The sequence below is a fragment of the Nestor notabilis genome, unplaced genomic scaffold, assembly GCF_000696875.1.
Source record: "Nestor notabilis isolate BGI_N333 unplaced genomic scaffold, ASM69687v1 scaffold21767, whole genome shotgun sequence".
NCBI classification, from domain to species: Eukaryota; Metazoa; Chordata; class Aves; order Psittaciformes; family Psittacidae; genus Nestor; species Nestor notabilis.
The window spans coordinates 1-23,493 of record NW_009936419.1 but is presented as its reverse complement, the minus strand read 5'-3'; the positions used below and the strand labels follow the sequence as shown (position 1 = coordinate 23,493).

The 23,493-nt window shown below is 35.7% G+C and overlaps 2 protein-coding genes across 2 annotated transcripts in view; one reads left to right on the top strand and one right to left on the bottom strand.

The window, feature by feature from the left end:
* The window catches only part of RYR3 (ryanodine receptor 3), a gene marked incomplete at its 5' end in the record, with an annotated part of 77,796 nt that extends 76,672 nt beyond the window's left edge, over nucleotides 1–1,124 (top strand). The window contains 2 exons of the mRNA XM_010018342.1: nucleotides 163–214; nucleotides 1,029–1,124. Of these exons, the coding sequence (XP_010016644.1) occupies nucleotides 163–214; nucleotides 1,029–1,124 (148 nt within the window). The remainder of the gene's footprint in view (nucleotides 1–162; nucleotides 215–1,028) is intronic.
* Nucleotides 1,125–2,387: 1,263 nt separating this feature from the next.
* Nucleotides 2,388–10,997, bottom strand: AVEN (apoptosis, caspase activation inhibitor; the record flags this gene model as incomplete). The annotated part of the gene is made up of 5 exons (XM_010018341.1): nucleotides 2,388–2,506; nucleotides 3,656–4,016; nucleotides 5,454–5,549; nucleotides 8,821–8,899; nucleotides 10,891–10,997. Coding segments are annotated over 5 exons (762 nt in total), but the record flags the coding sequence as incomplete, so codon positions are not given.
* Between the last annotated feature and the right edge of the window lie 12,496 nt (nucleotides 10,998–23,493).

Here is a 23,493-nt window from a genome sequence, read left to right as displayed (position 1 = left end):
CAGGAGATGTGCTGGAGGATAGAATTTTCTCCTTTAGCATAAGCAATATCATTACTTCACTGACTGGTATAATCTCCTTCACATAGCCCCCAGGCTAGGAGAGGTTAGGCAGAGATATTGTTTTCTGCTTTAGTACCTGCTTTCTTCATGTGCTTCTTTCAGATTCTTTTTAATGTACCTCATTAACAAGGATGAAACTGAGCATACTGGCCAGGTGAGTAGAAAAGAAATTACCCTGTAGCTTGTAGCAGCCTTGTAGCTCAGAACCACCAGGTGGAACTGATGTACCACAAGGGAGTGGGGACGATGCCACCCTCCCTCATTGTTTTCTGCAAGTGAAATAAAAGGAAGGGTTAAACAAAAAAAAAAAAAAAGAAAGGAGGGGAGAGGGGAAGGCTGCAGCCCTGTGCTCTTCTGCCCAGCACTGAACTGGGTCAGAACTCTACTAGTTTACCTTACTGTCATCGCTGAAATAAAACCCTGAAATAGACCAGTTGTAGTTTATCCCCAAAAGATTAAGTAGCTAAGTTACTATATTTATAGTCTAAATCCATCTATATGTGTATATATGGATAGGTACATGGATGTACGCATGTGTGTTTAGTGTTGTTAGGTCCTAAGTGTAAATAAGAGAGAATTAAATCCTATTTATTTTCTTATGTATCTATCTCAAATGAGAAGCTGTTATGCAAACAAACACTACAAATGAACCATACACTTCTGTTTTCCAAGCAAACTAAACCACATTTTCTCTGTACAGATTGTGTACAGGTTTGCTCTGATATAACTCAGACTGATTAATTTACACCTTCACAGTTTTTCTAATAGGGCTTAAATTTCAGTAGTACTGAATTGAGAGAAGTGCAGAACACTACTTTTACAAACGTTCTTGATTGATATACAACCTTTCAGTTTTAATATTTTCACAGTTCTACTCCACAGCCATAGGCATAGTACCTTGTTCTTGTCAAAGAGCACTAACTAACTGCAGCAAGTCTGTTAAAACAAATACTCTCTATCCTTTTCAGGAATCATTTGTGTGGAAGATGTACCAAGAAAGATGTTGGGATTTTTTCCCAGCAGGTGATTGCTTCCGGAAACAGTATGAGGATCAACTTGGCTAATACCACAAAACAAATTATTCATTAACTAACTGTTAAAATCCAGGATACAAAAAAAACCCCACTACTTTTCTTTTCATGGTGTAATTTCACATCTTGTATTTACTTTAAATGTCTTTAAACTTCAAGACATCATACATAAAATGTGACACTAGTTCATAGGCTTTTTGTACCTACCACATATGAAACAGGTCTTTTGTTGGAATTTTCACTGGAAGAGAGAAAGCTATGCCTGATTAAGCCTTCCAGTTCAAACATGGTCTGAAATTATAGCAATTTTTTGACCACTTCATTAACCTAATGCTTTGGCAGTGCAGTTGAAAGGGCTAAAAGGTGTCTTAATTGCATATTTGACATTTAAGAACTTGAACAGCAGAGGCCATGCCTCGGAAAAAAATACTTTAACTAACTGCTGTCCATTTATCCCCCCCAGTTTTGCTAGTGAATGTATTTTAAGATACAGCTTCAAAAGCTTTAAGCAGTTAAAAAGAAAACATTTTCAAACACTTTGTCAACCTTGAAACATTAAGTGCCTTAAAACCTCTGTAGACATAGCTATGCAAACTTTTTATTTATGTTAGTGTTCTAGGTGAACAGATCCATAAACTGTATTGCTTTTCTGTCTTTCTGTATGAAATTGCACTTAAAGTTTGTTTATACACTACCTTCAATGACAGCTTATTAGATACTGCTGTTAAAAGACAGACTGTATCACAATGAATACAATTTAAATCTTAGGCCAAAATAAAACAAACAATGATCAATGGTCACCTGCAAGTAGAAGCTGCTAGGATTATGCTTTTGGGTTTTTTTTCCTTCTAATAAAAAGTGCCCACTGCAATAAAGTATTATGAACCAAATACTGTGTTTGCTATTGGCTTTCTCATTTTCCTACAATGTGCTACAATGTGAGGATAGTGACTAAAAACACATGTATTCATTCATCATTCATAGTTTTATTTTTAAGGACTACATAGAACAAGTAAAAGCTGAAATAACTGTTCTCTTGGGTGTACTGTAGCCTGTACCTTTAGCAAAGAAAATCCTAATTTCATCACAAGTTTTAGACCCTTCTATGAATATTAGTCTTAGACAGTTTTCAATCACATCTAAATTTTGGTTCCACAGAATTTTAGGTACCAGCAAAGCAAGCTGGGCCTTTGGCATACTGAAAAATAAAGTGAAACATAAAAAGACATCAAGCAAGATTCAACTTTCTACTTAACGTTTGCTATATTCAGTTATTCACAGAAGAAAATCTGAGCTTCAGGAAATCATGCTGTCCAGCCACTCTTCAAGCTCTTCCTCAGTAACAGTTTTAGATGTACTTTGTTGTTGTTGGGATGCTGTACTCTTCTCTTTAGGCCTATCTAGTTTTAAAGGGTCTAGAAAAGTGAAAAAGAACAGACTTGAAAATCTGGAGGCAATTCCATACTAGCTCTTCATCCCAGATCATTTTGCTTTTTATTACACAACTGACTCTAAACAAAATCTCTCTTTCTTGAAGAATAATGAGTCCAAAACTAGTAGCAACAATACAAAAGAGGAGGCACCTTAATAAACTCAACCAGAGCAATGTGGCTTCCATCTGCTTCAAAGCAGACAGGGTCACGTTTGCAGCAGACAGTAAGTATTCTCCCTACTGCGATTTGTTGGCAATCCCATCACTGCAGAGGTTACTTTAATGTAGGAGAAGAGCAGGAGGCCACAACAGCAGATTGCCCTGCACAATTATTACAGCACATATTACAGTATGATTCCATATTCTGATGGCATTGTTAAGAATTTAAGCTGTGCTTTGGAGTGGAAAGCATGACCTACCACTGAAATGAAAGAGCACTTCAAGATTGTGTTCAGTAACAAGGCTTGCTGTATTGCTTGTGGGGACATCCTACATGTTCAGCCATCTTGGACTTAATTTTAAGATAGCAAGAATATCATACACAAAAAATCGAAGATGCTAAAGATTCTTTTACAGCCTGTTGGACTGGGGACAAGTAGTAAGCCACCTCCATCAAAACAAACTGCAGTGTAGCTTCCAGCAAGGCAAACAAAAGAAAGAGGTTGCCGATTTTTTTTAAGTACTAATATTTGTATATATTTTGCTTCCATACTACACTTAATTTTGTAAAATCAATGCTAGTACAGTTTGGAAAGAGCATTTATAACAAGCCATCAGAAATAGCTGTCAATTCTTTTGTATGCTATCAGCACAGTGAATTAAGGGCTGATAATGTTACACACTTTACCATCCTCTCACTAAAATTCTCTAGTAGTACTTTTTTTTTAATTTTAAAATTTTGCTGATTCATAAGACCAATGCTGTCCTGGAGAAGGAACTTTAGTTTAGTGGGGAGATGATAAAATCCAAAAGAAACAAACGTGTCAGAACATAGCCCCAGATAGATAAATGCAGTATGACAGAGATGACAACAGCAGTACTGTTGACTGGCCAATCACAAATTCAAAATGTCACCAAAACAGAGAGCAACGGAAATTAAATAAGGACATGCTGAGGAGAAAAGATATCTTACCCTTTTCCTTACAATCCATTTTCAAATCTTTCTCAGTTGATATGTTGTAGGATAATGCTTCTGACACAGGTATGTTTTCTTTACTAATGGAGGCATCTAGATTCAAGAGAAGATCTAGTTCTTCATCCAAACGGTCACTCTCTTGCTTTGATAGTGGATGACCTCTCTGAAATGGTTCTGCTGCACTTGTCCTAGGACCATTTTTACTTCCAGGCTCTGAGGAAGCATCAGAATCACAAGTGGCATGGGACACCAACACTGTTTCACTTTGAGCTGGAGCCTGTCGGAACAGAAGCTCTGTCTTCTTGCCATCTTTGATAATTTTAGATTTCATTTGTGGGAGCTCTTCAGGTGTTGATGCCTAAGAGTACAAGAAAGGACTCGAGTCTTCCTGATGATTAACTCCCTTTTTACTATTCTATTTTGAATTGTAAGTCATGCTTCCTACAGTTGACCCCTTAAGAGGGTACAATGAATTTCAGCAGAATTGAATTCAGAAGTAAAAGTAACGTTACCCTAATGATACTTTTACAAAAGCAACTACAAACTCTTTTTATCACTTATATCCGAATATGAGATTGTATGCTAAATTAGCAAGTTCTGTTGTGTCACAAATACTTACTTCCTGGAGAGTTACTTTTGTTTAATTCTTCTCTCATGAAATCCCGTCGATATTCAGAATTTGGCTAGAAACGTTATCCCATGTTAGGCCTTCCTTCCAAAATTCCAGTCTTTAAAGCAAACCATACTACAGGTTGCTGAAAATCATTTAGCAAAAGTTACACTATATAGCTGTATATTTTGAAAAATGAAACCAAATTACAAAACATTATCACATAGTGAAACAAGAAGTGGCCACTCATTATTTATAAACTGCGGAACACAGATCCTGCCTTTATCAGGATGTCCTGGCATTAATAACACTGCGCTGTATCTGATGACCACATCACCGGTCAGAATGCCAAGACAAAAATTAGATGTCATAACACACACTTTATAAGCCTGACAAAAGTCAAAAACAATGACTAGAACTCTTAAGAAGAAAACTGTATTTGAAAGTAGCATTAATTTGCAGATTTCTTTGAGCTCCCTTAAGAAAAAGCACTGTTGTGTCACGGAAGTATTTCATGCAACTCCAAACAGAAGTAAAACTTACTCTGTAAGGGTCACCTTGCTTAAGCAGATGGATTTTTTTTTTTATGTAATAAGAATTTAGTTTTAATATTTTAATATTGAAGTCTCGTTGGTTCTCTTATTTTTTCCCCACAGCCTGAAGAAACTTTTTCTCCTAATATTGTTGCTCTTTCTTTTTTTCCACCAGAGCATAAATGACATTTTCTTCACCTGTTTGATTGATGGTTCTATCTACTCTAACACAGATGTAAGTTTGATTGATGGAATAAACATGTATGTTGATATTAGCTGTGTAGAAGCGTAAATCACAAATCATTAAGAGAAAAGAATATGAAACCACTTTCAAAGTTTTGGTGCAAGCTTTTAAGAGCTGCTAACAAAAGGAGCAAACACAAAACCAGTGCAAACATTCCATGTCAAACACTCCAATACCTGGCTTCAAATCTAAGGTGCTGCACATTGAAGCATTTTGTTTACACAAGCGTAAGTGCTGATAGAAGGGTAGCCTGCATTACCTGCCATTTGACACCCCAGTCTCAATAAATGTACTTACTTATACAACACATTGTACTTTCATTTGAAGACCAAGTTTAAAGTAATCATTCTTGCATAGATTGTTTCACTTAAAATATTTGCATTTTCTTGTGAAAGTTCACAGCATTACCTGCACAAGTTCAGCAGTTACATTCAACCTCAGATGTAAAGGTAATTCCTGAAGGGCCTGGGCCAAAGACTGGCAGTCAACAGAAAGTGCAGATAACTGAAATATAATTCAACACATAGTATGGTTGTATTAGAATAAAAATGAACTAATAATGACTTTAATCATAGTTTTAACTGACACATGTACAAGCAGCTTGGCTAAATTACCATATAAACACCTACAATGAAAATAAATAATCACTTAAAGGCTTGGAAACAAGGTATATATAGAATGCTCCTTAGGCAATGCCTTCAAAATCCAAAGCAGGAAATAGTTCTGCTAGTTGACAATGACATACCAGGCTTTTCCAGCTGAAACATCCTTTAATCCGTAAAGCTTGCTATACAGAGGGAATCGCCATTCATTAATAAGTTGCTACTATTTTCTAAGCAATCAAACTACGTTGCTTGTGTGTAGCTCTACTGGTTTTACTGCCTAAACAAAATGGCCCTTTTTATACTTCCCACTCTTTTAAAATGTTTCAATGCTTGAAAAAGCAACCAACTATAGTTACATCCACTTCTAAAATGGTATTCAAGACAGATGATACTCTACTGCTGCCTAGTTGTGTAAAAGGTGGAAATGCCACTTACTAACATGACAGGTACCAAAGTTACTTGTTCTCTTGGGCCTTTTCTTTTTCGGCTGTAAACTATTAAAACCAAATTTACACAAAATGGACCAGGAATATCTGAGGCTTTTAAAGAAAACCCTAGACTTTGGGAGACTTAAACGGATTTCAAGCTCAAATTACAGCAGAATATTCTGAGCACATTCACCGTTAACGAAAAAGATAATTTGATATCCATTACATGTTTTAAAATCTGAAAGCAAAATGCTCAAGTTCAGTCCATACTCTCATTTTCATGGAAGCAGAGAAGCTGCTACCAGATCTAGCTTAAAGAGACAAAAAACTGTCCCTCTTAATATGGTATAGACTGACACTGACACAGACATTTAGAATTACAAATACTCATAAATTAGCAGAGAGTGTTTTCTGCCATATCCTAAGAGATTTCGCAAAAGGAATTCACACTGCTCCCTCCCAAAAGCCAGTCAACAGGATGGCTTCTGACACCTGCACACGCAGCAAGAATGAACATCAAAAACATAGTATGTTCTCATAGCATATTTACAAAGATAAATAAATCAAAAAATGAAACAATGCAGTTGGTTTAATAGTTTCTTGTATCCAAATTCTGGTTCTGGTATCCAGTAATGGAGTAAAAGGTCCAAACAACTATCTGATGGTTAGTGTTCTTCTTCTTTACGAACAATTTTATTCTACAATGGACTTGGGAGCACCATCAAAGACGATTCACTAGTACAAGTAACCTCAAAAAGTCTTCAACATGCAATTCTTGTTGCCCAGCAATGATCTAGAACTTCAGGGAAAAAAACAGTTCTTTTGACAGATACTGAAGATCAAATATGGTTTCTACATATTTGCAAAGGACAAGGATATTGTATGAATCCAGTAACATAAAAAAAGTGTAAATAGTCAAGTATCATTGAAAACATTTAAGTGCATTTGGGAAGAGCTAAGTATACTTGGCAAAAGATTAATGTGAATGAACATTGCAAGTGAAGGTGGAAATGGAGACGGGGAGAAGGAGGAAAGGCTGAGGATGAAGGTAAAGAGGACTTCTGAGAAATAACATAATGGAAGAAGGAATTCAATATCCAGTTCACTGGAAGAGGTGTTTAAATAAAAACAAAACAAACAATAAAAAATAAACCCTAGAGTGATCAAAGCAGCATTTAACAAATTATAAATGCTTCATGGCACAAGTATTTACTTGTTCAAGAAAACAAGCAGAGGCATATTTTGTGGCTGGAATTGTCATTTTTTGCTGAAAAATTCAAATTACTATTACCTGGATCCAGCTTTCACGGAAAAGAAAGTTGGGCCAGAAACAAAAAGGAGGTAACAGGCTGATGACCAGAGACAATGTGAAAAAATAGATAATGCTGTGAAATCATTTGTGCCAGGATTCTGGTCTAACATAAGAAATCAAAGGAAGGGCAGGCAATTGTGACTAGTGCAGTAAACTATTTCAAAATAATGTAAGAACAGTGAAAGACAGGAACCAGTTTAAAACAATTAATTTGGATGGGGCAGGGTGAATGACACCAGTGTGGTAGGGACAGAGGCAGAAGAATGTGCCCACCAGAGCACACTTCACAATGAGCCAGAGAGTGAGAACAGCTCCAGAACTCCACAGTCTCAGCCCTGGCAGCCAGAAGAACATTGTGAAAACCATGGGCAATGTGAACTTCACTCTGCTCACAATGGCTTTAGTCATTCAGAAATGAATTCATGTGTTCAAATCACCTAAATGCTCTAATGAGAAGCCTATGAGGAAATTATAAAGAAATTAATATTCTGGACACTGACATCCTGCACACGAGAAGCAGTAGAAACTTCTAAGAAAAAAAAAATACACAGTCATTGAAAGACTGTATCCCACTGAACAAACATATGATGGTTTAAAAATCACTGCACTTTGATTTATTTCCTGATTTTAATTTGACTTTGCAACTTTAATGTACCTTTAAATCACTTCCCAGGCAATAATTATTGTTAATATTTTAGGAAATAAATAGCGAACTTTTTAATACATATGTATGTTTCAAGAAACACTCAAGTACAGTTTTGCAGCAATTTTAAGAAAAGCTTGGAAGACAATAGCATTTATCTTGCAGTAATTTAGGTGACTTACGTGAGGAAGGCAGCTGAAGAAATGAAGACACTTCCCAGTATCCTGATACAGAAAACAGCTGACTCCTATTGCTTTGTCCCTTTTTATTCCAGCATAAAGAATCCACATACAAATAATCTAAAATCTAGTCGGACCCATAGTCATTTTGGAGATTAAGTTTCAATCAGAGGATATGCACTATTAATTAGAAAGAACTAGAAGAAGCTTCATTGTCAAATATGAAAATATTCATAGAGGTTTTGGTATAGTCATTTTTCTAAACGATTTTCTCTTTAATACTGCTGAAAAAGGCAGGCTGACTTGACACATCAGTAAAGCACAGTGAGTTCCTTATTCTCCTTTCACTGTATGGATTTGCTTCTTTTCCTCCAGCGTTACTTAAAAACCTTGCCTGCTGCTTTGATTAGTCTTCAATAGGAAATAAATAAATAAAGGACAAGACCCAAGAGCCTCCAGCATCAGAGACAGATTAATAAAAATATACAGAATAAAGAGTGCTATTACTATTACTGTATTACACAATTTGTTGCTGAAAGCACAACTGCCTAGGTATTCTCTGCCAGGCAACTATCCATACAAACTCATTTGAATGGTAATTCTGTTACCTGCTTATGGCACATGCTTTCTCTATCCCATTCTTTCTCATCAGCAAATCGGAACTGTGAGAGGAAATCTCCTACAGAAAATAAAGAAAACACACATTTATTTTTTTTTTAATAACAAGGTCTCTCCAAAGTTCCCAACCTTACAGAAGTAAATTCAACCAATGTCTCATCTTCAACAAACAAGCATATAATTTTAATGCTGCATGCATTCACAATATTAAGCAGATTTAAGCCAAAGTTCTATAGCAAGATCTTTTCATCTCTTATTTGCAAAACAGTACTGAAAGGTGCAACAAATTCAAAACTAAATGAGGAGATGCTAGATGCCATGTCAACAAGCAAGATTTTAATTGAAAAGTCCAATCTGGCAACATACTAGGAATATGTACAGTATTCACAAAGTGCATTTTTTAAGAACAGCTTTGAAAGTGCTGTAGACCGACTTTTGCTTATCAAAATGAAAATCTCTTTTAAAATGGATAATAAATGTCCTAAAAATCAGTTTGTACACACCAAGTAAACACTTCTTGTTGTCTGATAGCTAAATTCTCCAGACTCTCTCTTCTTCTTCGAACTAGTGCCTACTAGTATGACTAGCATGTCATCAAAAAAAGGCACTGAACCCTGACTTCCAGCGCATATGCACAAGTGACTGAATTAAAAGAAACCTTAAATAGGGCTAATTAAGATACATACATAATCTTAGTTATAGGATATTCTAACCTCTTACCACATTCCTCCAAGACAGTAGGAACTTCCTTTTACTATAGGGGAGCTTGGGTTATTATTTTGTTTTAGATGCAGTATTTCTATTGCAGTACCATGACAGAATTTATTCACTGAATAAAAAACAGCTAAAAATGCCAGAAACACAAAAAAAAAAAAAAAAAAAAAAAAAAAAGGTCTGTGATGGAGGAAACATGAAAAATTAGGGTTGCAAGATAATGGCTAAAGGTTGACAGTAACAGAAAGCAAAGATAGTGCTGGTGCAGAGTATTGGACATACACCTTCTCAGACTATGCAGTTTATGAACAAACAAGTGTTTCAGGGGTTCTACTGGAAAAACAAAATAAAACAAAAATAACAATAAAGAAAACCTCCCGTTGAAATATTGCTTGAAGGAGATGAAATTTTATCCCGAGAATTGCAGCTCACCTCTGAGTCAGTAGGATTTAGCCCACCAGTTAGTTGAGAAACAACAGCTCATTTTTTACCAAGCTCTAACAGAAAATGAATGTGCTAGAGGAAGTTTTCAATGGCATTAGCAACAACTGAGTATCTAACTTCCATTTGGCTCTCAATATGGAATTGTCACTCATACCTTCAGCAATTCCTGAATCATGCCCTTAATCCTGCATACGAAATCTGAACATGTAATGGGCTGTCCCCAAAACTGGCTTCTTTTGCATTGTTTGCGCGTCCCAAAACTTAACTGGAGTTCAGCCTTTCAGCAATGTTACTCAATAGTGCAACCATCAGCCAGATTCTGTTTTGCAAACAGAATGAATAAGCAGCAAAAAGGCATAGAAATTTCCATATTTCTTTGCCAAACAATAAAAGAAGAGGGACCTAATTATCTCCCAGCTGGCATGTAAAATTTATTGTCCATGGCTTTTTCTATACCTAAAGTGCTTTTCTAATTCCCTGCATTTCATGTATGCTCATCAGGTATGCAGTGTACTTGTATACTAAACACACTGTGTACCTGGCATGTCCATCATTGTCATCCTCAAAACCATTCCAGCAAAAGTTCTCAGTTGAGTATTTGTATAGATTTTTATGACCATTACCATGTCCAGCTTGAATTTGCATCTCCCTGTCTTCATTAGGTTTATCCAACATTGGTCAGCATTAATGGGTTGACATACAACCCTGCCTGGTGAGCGAGGCTTTGGTTTACATTCAATACCTCCAGATATTACTATTTTGAAAATAACCAGTATCAAACAGTACAAGTGCAAATAATTAATCACTGAAATTAACAATTACATATCTAAGAAGACACCTAATTTTACAAATATTTAGTTCATATAATTCACAAACACCAGGTTCCATGATGGCTAGGTATGCTCAGCAGTACAGAAAAATAAGATCCTTTCTTTATGTATCTATCTGAACATGCAAACACTTGAGCATTCACAGCTGACTCACCGCTGACAAAAGTGCCTCCCTCTTTCTTGCACAAAGCACAGCAAGAAATAAATCCCTCTGTTTTAGAATATCTAGAATACTGCTAATAAGTAATAACTAATGCTGAAAATTAAAGAAATTCAGTCTTCAGTCTCATTATTTTAAAATTGGTATGAAAATGTGCTAATTAATTTATATTTTAACAGCTCATATTTTAAAGGCTCAGTTTAGTTATATATATAAAGAAGTTTAATTGAAAAATAATTAAACCAAGTGATCCTCAAAGTCTTCGTACTATCAGAACAAAGGCATAAGTATTTTCTTCTGATACCCTCAAGACTCCTTCAGTTCTTTCTCATGCTGTGTCACAGGGGAAATTAAGTTTCCTCTGTTCTTACAAAGGAGTAAAATTTAACTGAAGAATTAGTCAAATGCTCTCAGTATCTGAGAATGACCAGATGTAAAGCAGCCAAACAAACTTACTTCATCAGGAAAATCCACTGGAATCAAGAACTGGTTTATGAATCTCTACACTCAAAAAGTTGGTAATAATAGATCCTCAACTTGATATGGTACTGCTGAATTAAAGGGTATTACTTAAATGTAGTTTAACTAGGCTCTTAAAGTAAGTTAACAAAGCATGCCTTTCAAATGGAAAAGCAATAACTACAATTCACAGTAGCATATTTAATGCAAATTAGGTTAATGAGAATGTTGGTCTAACCAAGTATCTTTTCACAAATTCCTTTACCCTGAAAATAACTCCCTTTTATGCCACGAATATTAATCACATCTTGCAGTGACTACTCTTCCTTCCAACATAAGAAAACACTATGAATAGTTTTTGTTACCTACATATATCACTTGGCTTTCAAATACAGAGCAGCTAAAAATAATGCATTTAAGTAAACCTCACACATCGTCTTCAGTAACATTCATAGTAAGCCTTAACAATGCTTGTGTGAAATCTAACTTTATCATGAACAAACAGCAGATCTAAACCACCATGCTTTCCTACCATTTGAATTTATTTTAAAGCTCAATTGATTTAAATAGAACACATTTCTTAATCTCAGTAGCATAATTATCTCTTCATACAAATATTCACTGAATAGCAGAATCAAACAAATCCTACCTGTAATTTAATAAAATCTTCCAATCTGTGAAATTATGAGTCTAAGAGTTGAAAATTTTTAAGAAAAAATTATTTCAGTAGGAAAAACTACATATCAGTGGAATAATTTTGTTCATCTTAACTCTCCAATTCATTAAAAACAGAAGACATAAAACATTACTAGAGACAGAGGAGAAATAGTCTCTATTCGGAAATTTTTCAAATTGGGAGGGAGGGATTAATATAATGGGATCCTTCTAAGACTACCGTGACTGTAATGAAGCACTGCAAAGGCAAATATAAGACTCAAAACCAATTTTTTCAATCAGAATTTAAATTCTCCTAAATAAGCACCAATGATTTTGATAAATTTATTTGGGGTTTTCCAGCCTTTATTCACCTCTCATTATTTTATTTTGGGAATTCAATCCTCTGTCTTCAAATGTGTTTAATCAGCTAAACAAAATGCAGTAAATATAAGACAGCATTATGCAGCTGAACCAAATAAACCACAACAGAGAACTACAACTTAGCTATGTTTGGGAAATTAAGAATGATACCTAAAATATCTCAAAAAGCACCCTCTACCACACTACTCAAAGTTCTTCCTGAGCTACTAAATTGATAAGATCCTCTCCAAAGGAAGTCCATCTTTAGAACAGATTTCAAGCAGCTTTCTTCAGATGCTATCAAGATCCGTAAAATTGTCTGTCACTGCAAAGTCCATCTTTTATTAAGAACACAAGTATTTTCAAACAACATGCTTTCACCACAAATTCTTTAGCACACCCTAATTTTTCCCCTGGTTCTGCTGCTTGCCAGTAGGTTGCACAGTCATGTGTTACAAACTCCAGAAGGCTTATGCAACAGCTCAGCATAAAAACTCTTAACTACCAGCAGAACACGTATCACAAAGAAAGTATTTTAAATAACATTCTTCTACGATTACCAGTAGAGGGTTTTGAGCTCTCTGCAAACATACTGATGTTAAGGATTTTTGTAGCCTTCACTGCAAAACACAAAGCATATTTGTAACCAGATTCAGAAAGAAAAATATTCTAAATTAATTTCCTGGCAGAACTACACAGTACTACAAGTCACAATTTAAAAAATTAGTATGTAAATTTGATCAAAGAGCATGATCATCTGATCAAGGCTAAATGATGTCCTCAAAATTTAATATGTGTCACAGATAAAGGAGTAAGAAGGAAGGATCGTTGGAAACTAGTGCTGCTTTGGAAACAGAGAGTGTTTATTCAGGAAGAGCAAAACTAATTTAACATACAGAGGATCTGCAGCCTCTTGAAATCAAGGTCGGATGCCAGTTTTTCAAATGAAAAGGAGACTAAAGCCAACAAACTGCAAACACATTTGGGGAGGGTGGGGGGTAGGCGGAATGGGGAGGGAATAGGCAAAGCCAAACCAAAACAACAAAAAACCCAACACCTCTTTTTATTAAAAGCTAGAGCAGAGGTTGACAAGAGTCAAAGCAGGAAAACAGAACAAATAAAACGATATTCAAAAAGCTTTAGGAAAACACTTGTACACTTGCTTCTGCATAAACACTAGGTGTCTAAGAAATAAAACAGATGAAACTGGAATACCTTTAAGCCTTTAAGGTGTTCAAAAAGCTAAATGACAACACAAGAATACTGGGAGCAGTGAAAGGAAGACTGAGAAGGACAGTAGAAATGAAGCCAACATTTTATATAAAAACCTCTTTGAATAAATACTACTCAAAACAAACAAAAAGTGGCAAATCTGTAAGTTGAAGCTTGGTTGTGGAACTCCATGTCATCAGGTGATGTAGATGCCACAAGTTTCCACAGATGCAAGGAGGGATATAACTATTGTTAACTACAAAGATTTCACATCTGGCTCAGGAAATGCCTGGGACATAAATTGGTGCAGGTCAAGAAAGTATTTGGGAAAGCAGCATATGGAAAAGTAGTGTATTGTATCACATGCTCAGGTGCCTTACATGAGCTATCTCCAGGTGGGCATTGGGTCTAATGCAATAGAACCAACCTTAAATTTTCAGCAAATAGGTAATTAAAAAAAAAAAAAAAAAAAAAGTAAATTGTAGAACTCTTCCTTTCTCTTAATTAGTTCTCTTTCTGTAGGAAAAACTAGAAGGAAAAGCAGGTGATCTACAAATTTATTTTTAACCTGTAGCTGCAAGTTTCTTCAAGACACTGCACATTTTACATCTGCAGGGCGTATAAGCAGACAGACAACACTGCCGTATGGGAAACTGCATAAACAGCATCAGACAGACTCTGTCTGCTTTCTAATTAACTTTTCTGTATTTTCTTAAATATATCACTATTTTTCATACATAAGTTTTATTAAATATTTAATGATTATAGCTTGCACAATGCTACAAAAAAAAAAAACAACCAAACATTGAGCAAAAAAATATATTTAAAATTTAATCGGATGTGGTTATTCATAAGTACCAACCCTGCCATCTCCATCTTTCACATTTTTATTGAATAAACAATAAAATGATATTTAAGTGTGAAGTTACTGATTTCCCCATAGGTTAAGCTTAATGAAAGGTTTAAGTTTAAGGTAGTCACCTTAAATATTTATATTTTTCCTGATGCTTCATGACATTTCTTAGTGTCATTTTTTTCAGGTCACTAATTTATAACATACTTTGTGATTTTTTAAACTGTCACTGCAACCAGCCTGCTAGATTAGACAAAGTATAAAACTCCAGTGAGCTGCCTGTTTTTTTAACAATATCATTCAAAAGAAAGGCTGAAAAAAAGATCCAAGTTGCTGTATAACTTAATGAATAAATACTGAGGACCAAAAACTTTTTTTTTGTACCATCAGTATAATATAGCAGGAGGTGAAATTTGTGATTCTCCCCATTATACATTCATCAAAAAAATTTCTACTTAAGAAGAAAAGACCATTATTTTTCAGCACATGAAGAAACTTAAGAAATACTTTGTTTTAAGCAGTTTGCTATTTTTATGCCAATAATAGCCACTAACTTGACACAATTAAAGAAAAAACTACATCTGTAGTTCTTACATGCCACATATAAACACTGGAAAACTTCCTTTTCTCCCACCCCCTTTCATCCAATTTTCATAGCAGACAAGTCATGCCAGTTTACAATAGTTTTGACAGTTGTCTATTCAAGCTTCCATTTTAAGCATTTAAAGCCAGTCTTAATTTTAGATGATGGTACACAGATTATTTGACAGCCTTTGCACTATCAGAGTTTCATTCCTTACTCTGTATTGACAGTCACAGCAAAGAATGCAGTCATATAATCAATAAATGCTCTTTTTCCTACTGTGCTGGATATTTTTAATATCATCACAACCAAATTAGTACCATTCTTCCCTAAAGCAGAATTCTCTATTCATGCAAGCAGTACAGGATGCCATGTCTACAGGATTATCATTCAAAAGTATTCATAAATTAAAAATAAAGGCGCAGGCCTAAAAATATTCAAGTGGTTTCATACAGTGAGTACAAGGCTTGGCTTTCTTGCATTTATGAAGGGGTCTGGAAGATCTGACAATTCATAGTACTAACACAAGCTCCTAAGATTTATTTTTTTTTTGTTTAATCTAATGACACAAAAGAAGTACCTTCGGAAAACAAGCTAGGATTATCTTCTATGTTAATAAAACGACAAGGATTATAATTAGCAAAGAGTAAATCTAGTAAAGCTCTAATTCTATAAGCATGCAAAAGTATTGCATATGCAAGTGACCCATAAATCTCCAGAGACATGAGTGTAATGGCTTATCAGTGAGCCTGAACATCAACTTAAAAGTTAACAACAGATTGGTAAGCATTCATTTGAGATCAAAAATAGAAGCAAGCAGCACATTCATCTTACAAAGCCACTACACTCTTGGTCCAACTTATATTTGTAAGAAAAATAATCAATGAGCTGGAAGCTCATGATAATTTTTCAAGAAATGTGCTTTCTAAAAGGCTACAGTATCTACAGTAGCATTTTCCCATTGCTACAGATTAATTGGTCAATGTAAAATTTCAAAACCTGTATTAATAGAAATTATAAAAGGAGAAAAAAACACTTACTATCTACAGTTCTTTGGGTCATGTGAAAAAGCAAGTTGTAGCTGCATACAAGCTTCTGCTCATCTTTTCTATCAGGTACTTTGAGGGTTTTTCTAACAAATTTATTGTAAGTAAATCAAGCTCAGGTTAGCTCTAGTCAAAAGACTGGTATCCGCTGTGTTGACCCCTGCACTTGCTCCTTTGTGCTGAACACACTACAGCATTCCACATTCTATAGCTTACAATACCTCTTAGCAACACATCCTACAGCCTTATTACACAAGTTCTTCTTGTATGGTAGTGACAAGAATTACAGCTCTTCCACAAATTAAATTCTATGAAGAGATCATAGAAAATAGAGAACTAAGGTTTTCTGGATGACAAACACCATCTGGGCTATGTATTTACCAGTGATATACAACTGTTTTCCAGGTCTGAATAATGCAAAAGTATTGATCTTTATTTAATTACCTTCTGTATTCAACTAGAACAGAATTGAAATGTGCACTCTAGTGTTCATTTTTAAATACTCATTTGGAGAATTTATTTTCTATCACAATATTGGCATACTATTAAATACCATAATAGCAGTATCAAAATTCAGGTTTTAAATATTGAAGACAGTGACATTATCTGGTAAAAGTAATAAGGCTAAAATGAAAAATTATCTATATCACAGCTACTCACTAGACATATTTACTTGTAGATTTTTCTATGATCTAGCTCTATAAAGTCAAAAAAAAAAAAAAAAAGGCTCAGACAATTTTGCCCCACAGAGACATTACTTCATACTGTATTTTAATGTTGTGCTAAAGCCTTCCCTGCCTATTCATCCATCCATCCCCCTGCTTGTCCTACCTCTGCTTGTTAGGTTTATTTTAGCTTTTTACCTTGTTTGAATCAATTATTTCAGATTTCTGACCATTATTATAGTACTTTAAGTCCCTCTAGCCTACTTGGAACATAACACGCAGGTGTTGATCAATGAGTTCTCTACTTTAGGAGGAAATGACCTGTGTATCATGCAGAAAATACTAAGTACTGTCTCTGCGCTGCCTTTCCAAATTGCATTGCTTTGTGGTAAACATTTCACTGTGCACAGAAATATGCAAGGCATCTATCAAACACAATTCTCATTGCTTGTTTTCATTTTGAATATGGTGAGAAATTAGTATTTCAAAACAAAAAGTTAAGACATGTAGTATATACTAAGTCAGTATAGAACTTAAATAAAGTTTAGCATTTAAGCAATGAAGGCTCAGCATTCAGTGAAAAATTTCAGGTTTTCAGAAACTACATTCTCCACCAGAAAAAATAATTCATACAGAATTTTCCTGAGCAGCTCAAACTGTCTGATTCTTAATCTATTGAAAGTTTATTTTAAAAGCAGCATCAGAGACAGTGAGATTTGTAGCAAGTTGCTGGATTATCATTTCTTTCTTCCATAAAATAACTGACTCTCACCCTCCTTTGGCAATCACATAGGGAAAGGTTTCACAACACATCTTTCCCACTGAATCAGCAGACAGTGAAAATGTGCACAAATGTGAACAAGTAAAAGATTGAGTTAACAGTTATAAATCTTAGCCATATATATGTAAAAAGGAAAAATAATAGTCTTCATAGCATAAGAGGAAAAAAAACGTTCACCAAGATGCTGCTCTGTAGATGAAAAATCAATGACTTTTTCTCTAAACACACATTCAGGGGGGTTTCAACAGCTCTTCTGGGTTTGTTCAGCACTTTTTTTTTTTTTAATAATATTTGTAAAAGTAACTTATTAATTTTGGTTTTAACCTTCAGAGACTAAAAAAGAATTAGAATCTACCAAAAGTTTTAGGATGACAAGAAGGCCACCCATGACCCTACTGATAGCTTAATATCAGAGACACTGTATCTTTTTCTGAGATTTTTTCCATAAACTGCGCTTAGCAAACAGTTTTGTTGTACATCTGAAGGTCAACCCAAAAATGGAACAGTCTTCTCACTGGGAAGGAATGTAGTGGGAGAGGATGGAAGGAGGAAAAAAAAAATCTCTCTCCATTGTTTACAAGAAAACAATAACATGGTACTGCAGTGCCAGTTCTCACATTTGTAAAATATGGCCTGTTTACAGACTTAAACCACTCTTTGTAATGCACCCTAAGATCTACACACAAGTGCTTAGGTTAACACCGGTATTTGTTGCCAGTCCCACTACCACCAAAAATAGCATCCTTCTACTGAAGCTTAGTTAAGTAATCATTTCAAAATCAGTTACAAAAAAAAGATTGTGGCTACTGCAGAAGCAAAGAGAGATAAAATGCTTGGACGAATGACAATCTGGTTAATAAACTAACCAAACTCTAACAAATCAAGCAACTGAACTCAACTTTAAATACATCTCTGCTTTTCTAGTATCCACAGCTCTCAATGGGGGGAAGTCAGTTTTCCTGGTGTTTTCCACATCACGTGGCTTGCTATTGCTAAGTGCAAATACACAATGCAGGTTTTCTACTAATGGTTCCCAATTTTTCTAAAATTGAGTTTGAACAGAAAAGCTAGGCTTTTAGCTCTTCTGGAGTGAATTAAGAGACTGATTCTATGTTCAGATAAATGACAAACTACAAAATCTTCCAGAGTACTGCATACCACTGAGTATCTCAGTTTTCAAGGGACAGGCTTCAAAGTACTCAGAGGTTCAACACAACGGTACCGTTAATACCATGCAGAGGTTTACAGGAGAACCAGTCCCCAATGTGTATTCTCTTCTGCATTACTTTGCTTTATGTGCTTTCAAAGTCACAAAAATGACAGCAAAATGAGTACTTCCCATGCAAACTTCCACAGACATTTCAATTTGAAAATACAAAACAACACACATGGGAACCTGCAGAATTTGGATTCTGAGAGTTCTTCTTCACACTGACTAGAAAATACTCAGAATATGGCAGCAGTTCAATTCATTAACCAAAAGTGACAAAGGTTAGAATGATACATCAATCAATTATATATATAAAAGATTTAAACTTAAGAAAAATGAAATTTCAAGGGCATCTAGGGTTCTCTGAAAGCCAAATTATAAATATACTTGAACAGTCAAAGCTCACTTGCACTTTATTCATATATGGGTTGAGAGATGAACTGCACTAACCTGTCAGCTGCAGCTTCCTTACCTGCATCAAATGAGTCATTACGGAAGCTAAACATACTACAAGGCCAGTTTTGATAGATGACTTAGAGCTAGGAATTAGCAACCACTGGAGGGAATATGAAAACCAGGGGAAATTTGGGAAGATCACAGATTTCTAGTCAAATACACATTTCAAATTGAAACTTAACTCTCCCTAAATCCCCGAAGATTATGGCAGGGAACCTCTCACAGATTCCTGGATTAATGTTGGGAGGAAATAAGGTACAATGGGTTGTCATCCTACTGCACTCTTGCAATCAAAAAGAATAGATTGCTGTGCTCTTAGAAACATCTTTTTATTACATTGTACAGAAGCATAACATCAAAGACTAGAATTTTTTTTTTTAAAGGTAAAAAATGTAAACATAAACACCCTTAAACACTGAAAAGTCATGCACATCTCTGGTTCTACAAAAATTAAGACACAACAGCTGAAAATGACTCACATTCAAAATACACTTACAAAAACATTTTCAGCCTCAACTGAATTTATTAAGTTCAGAAAAATAAAAAACAGTTTGTTATATGATATTGTAATTGCCAATCTTAGAAACAAGCTCTCTTTCAATGACTGTCAAAATGCACACCAGGAAATTTTGGGATATGACACCTACTGAATTACTGAGCAGTCTTTCTGTTTATCACGTCTGCATTTCACTGTAAGACTTTCCAAGCTGGGTAATAAAAAAGGGTTGGAAGTCATCAACCTACTGTGTAAACCTCGACCTACCCTCACTATTGGTTGAACCTGCAAATGGGAAAGCAGCAGCCACATCCATTGGCCTCAGCTAGAGACACCCCCAGGGTCCCTGGGCTGAACAGAAGCAATCCCCAAGAGCTGTTGGAGGTATGGCTGCTTATAACATCCCTTAACAAAACAGCAGTCAAGGAACTCCTGCATGATATCCTTGTCTCTAAAATGGAGAGGCATGGATTTGATGGATGGACCACTCAGTGGATAAGGAACTGGCTGGCTGCACTTAAAGAGTTGCAGTCAACAGCTCAACATCCAAGTGGAAACCAGTGACAAGTGGCATTCCTCAGAGGTCAGTATTAGGACCAGCACTGTTTACCCTCTTGGTTGGTGACACGGACAAGGGGATCGAGTGCCCCCTCAGCAAATCTGCCAATGACACAAAGCTGTATGGTGCAGTTGACACGCCATATGGAAGGGATGCCATCCAGAGGAACCTAGACAGGCTTGAGAGATGGGCAAGCACAAACCTCATGAAGTTCAACAAAGCCAAGTACAAGGTCCTGCACCTGGGTCAGAACAATCCTGAGCACAAATACAGGGTCGGCAAAGAACAGTTTAATAGCAGTCCTGAGGACAAGGACTAGGGAGTGTTGGTTGATGGGAAGCTTGGAATGCGTGCATGCAGCCCAGAAAGCCAACCGTATGCTGTGCTGCATCAAAAGGAGCATGTCCAGCAGGTTGAGGGGAGGTGATTCTGCCCCTCTAACTCTGCTCTCGTGAAACCCCCGCCTATAGTACAGCATCCAGCTCGGGGACACCTGTTGGAGCAAATCCAGAGGAGGGCCATGAAGATTATCTGAGGGCTGAAGCACCTCTCCTATGAAGACAGGCTGAGCGACCTGGGCTTGCTTGTTAAGCCTGGAGAAGGCTACAGGGAAACCTTAGAGCAGCCTTCTAGGGGGGCTACAAAAAAGCTGGAGAGAGACTTTATACAAGGGTGTGAGGGAGGACACAGGGTAATGGCTTTAAACTGAAAGAGGGTTTGGACTAGATATTAGGAAGAAATTCTTTACTGTGAAAGTTGTGAAGCACTGGAACAGGTTTGCCCAGAGAAGTTGTGGATACCCCATCCTGGGAAATGTCCAAGGCATGGGGGTTGAACTAAATGATCTTTAAGGTCCCTTCCAACCCAAACTCACTCTAAAATTTTTGTTCCGAATAAAAATGGCAAACCTCTTTGTAATCATAACAGAATGGAAAAAACTAAGTTATAGCTCAATAACTCAATAAACACCAATTTCTTTCAGTAAGTAAGTTCACTGTAGTGAACAAAGATTTTCTCCCACCTAGCTAAAGGGAAAACATCCTTCATGAAAAGATGTGTAAGTGAACATGGCTACCAGATGAATGAGATGTCATTAGAAGACAGATTCATGACTTCTATCACTTTGGTATAATGAGAAATATTACATACTCTGTACAATGCTGCTGTAAGTGGACATGAAAATTTTAAGAGACTGTTACCTGGAGACTACTATACACAATGCTAGATGAAGACAAACTGTAGAAGAGGTTCACTGACTACTTGGAGAAAGCATAATCCAGTGTATATGACACTGTTAAACACAAAGAGAAATATGATGCTGATTACATTATTATTTAAATCTTTTCATTTGAAAACATGTCTTCTTATAGGATTTCTGTGTACAATTAGAGAGATGAGTTTAAAAGGTGTAATAAAATCTTTCCAGTTCAGTCATTAACATTTTGTTGGGTATAGTAAATCAACTTATTTCCACCAGCTTTTGTCATCAGGTGTGTCCTGAGATTCAAGCATATAGACTGTACATATTTCAAATAATTAGGAAAGACAAAATTGCTGGGCCTACTTGGAATTATTAGTTATTCTAGGTTACATGACAGTAATAGCTCATGGTAGAAAAGCATCAGCTGATTCTACTGGAAAAACATAAATTCATACTAAGCCTATCTTCCAAAATTCCAGACAGTTTTGCTCTCTCCAAAAAAAGGACAGCTGGAAACAGACAGCATGTGCATTTTGTGGATTGTTTACCTCCTCAATCTTCATCAGTGTTCTCTATGATATGAAAACTTAATAGAGGCATTTTTCTTATGAGTAGAGGATTATGAAAAACAGATATAATCAAGATCAAACATCCAGTCACAAGGAGTGCCTACTTGGTGAACACTGTGTCAACTGATCTGCTGTCATCTTCCTGGGTTTCTTCATAGCTTTTGAACACTTACAGAAGGTAGCCCCAAAAATCTGATAATGAATATCCCTGTAGTAAAGGGTCATCAGCTAATTTGATACTAAAACATTTTAAATTTGTTTCCCTGGACTGGTACTGTTGAATTTTGGAGTTCTGTGAAAGAAAGAAATACCACTGTTCCATATAACTTCCTACAAATTTGATGCTTAAGATTTTAATAAGAGAAGCTAATGTTTTACTCCATCAGCAGCCCAAATAAGACTGCTACATATACAGATATTATAGCTTCCCAGAAATATAAAGAACGATGGGTTATGTAGTCTTAATGCATTTTTCATTCTATCAGTTGGTGAATGTAATATTAGCAGCTTCTGTTATACTGAAAAAACAATAGTGGCGGCTGTTTTACTGAAAAAATGTTTCTGGTTGTTAAATAGATTCTGGTGGAATCAAAAGTTTCAATAGCATGTATTTCTATTTCTGAAGCATCTGACATCTAAGCGTAAGCTGTAACTTTCATCTAAAATCTAGCCATAACATAGAGAATTAGTGTATCTGGTAAAATACGAGTTTTGATCTCAGGGTACCATGTCCTCGGAGAGGAACATGAAAAATCAATGAGGGATCAGAGAATTTAGGTCACATCCTGTTGTCACTGAAGTGACAGGCAAAGAGATGTTAATTTTCAGAACAGAAATCTGAACTTCACAGTCGGAGATTATGACAACTAACCATATAACGACACTTGACTTCTTCTCCCTGTGGGCCACTAGTTCTTAGCTCCTAAGGTCTGACCCTCTAAGCAGCTATAAAAGGGAATTCTATTTATGGAAAACATCATACAATATTCTAGTTTTTTCTTGTAAGGTTTTTTGAAAATTATCTAAGACAAAATGTAAATACAAATTTTTTTAAGGCCTGGGGGAAAAAAATTGCTTTATTACTACATTCTCATTTTCAAATATCTTGTACAGAAATCTAAGATCAATAAGTATGCATTACCCTACTTGGCAATACGTTTCTTCTTCATGTTTTTCTGCTGTAACCTATTACACTTTTGAGCAGATATTAAAAACCAAAAAAAGGTATCTTTTAACTCGTAAATAGACTAATGATGAAAGACGACATTACCTGGTCTTAATGAAAAACTTGACGATCCAAACCCAAAAGCTGTTGTGCTCTACTGTCTACTCTCAGAAAAGTACATACTTTCCTTTGCAAGTTTTCAGAGAAAAGGAAAGTACAGTTCTGGTGTCCTCAACATAAAAA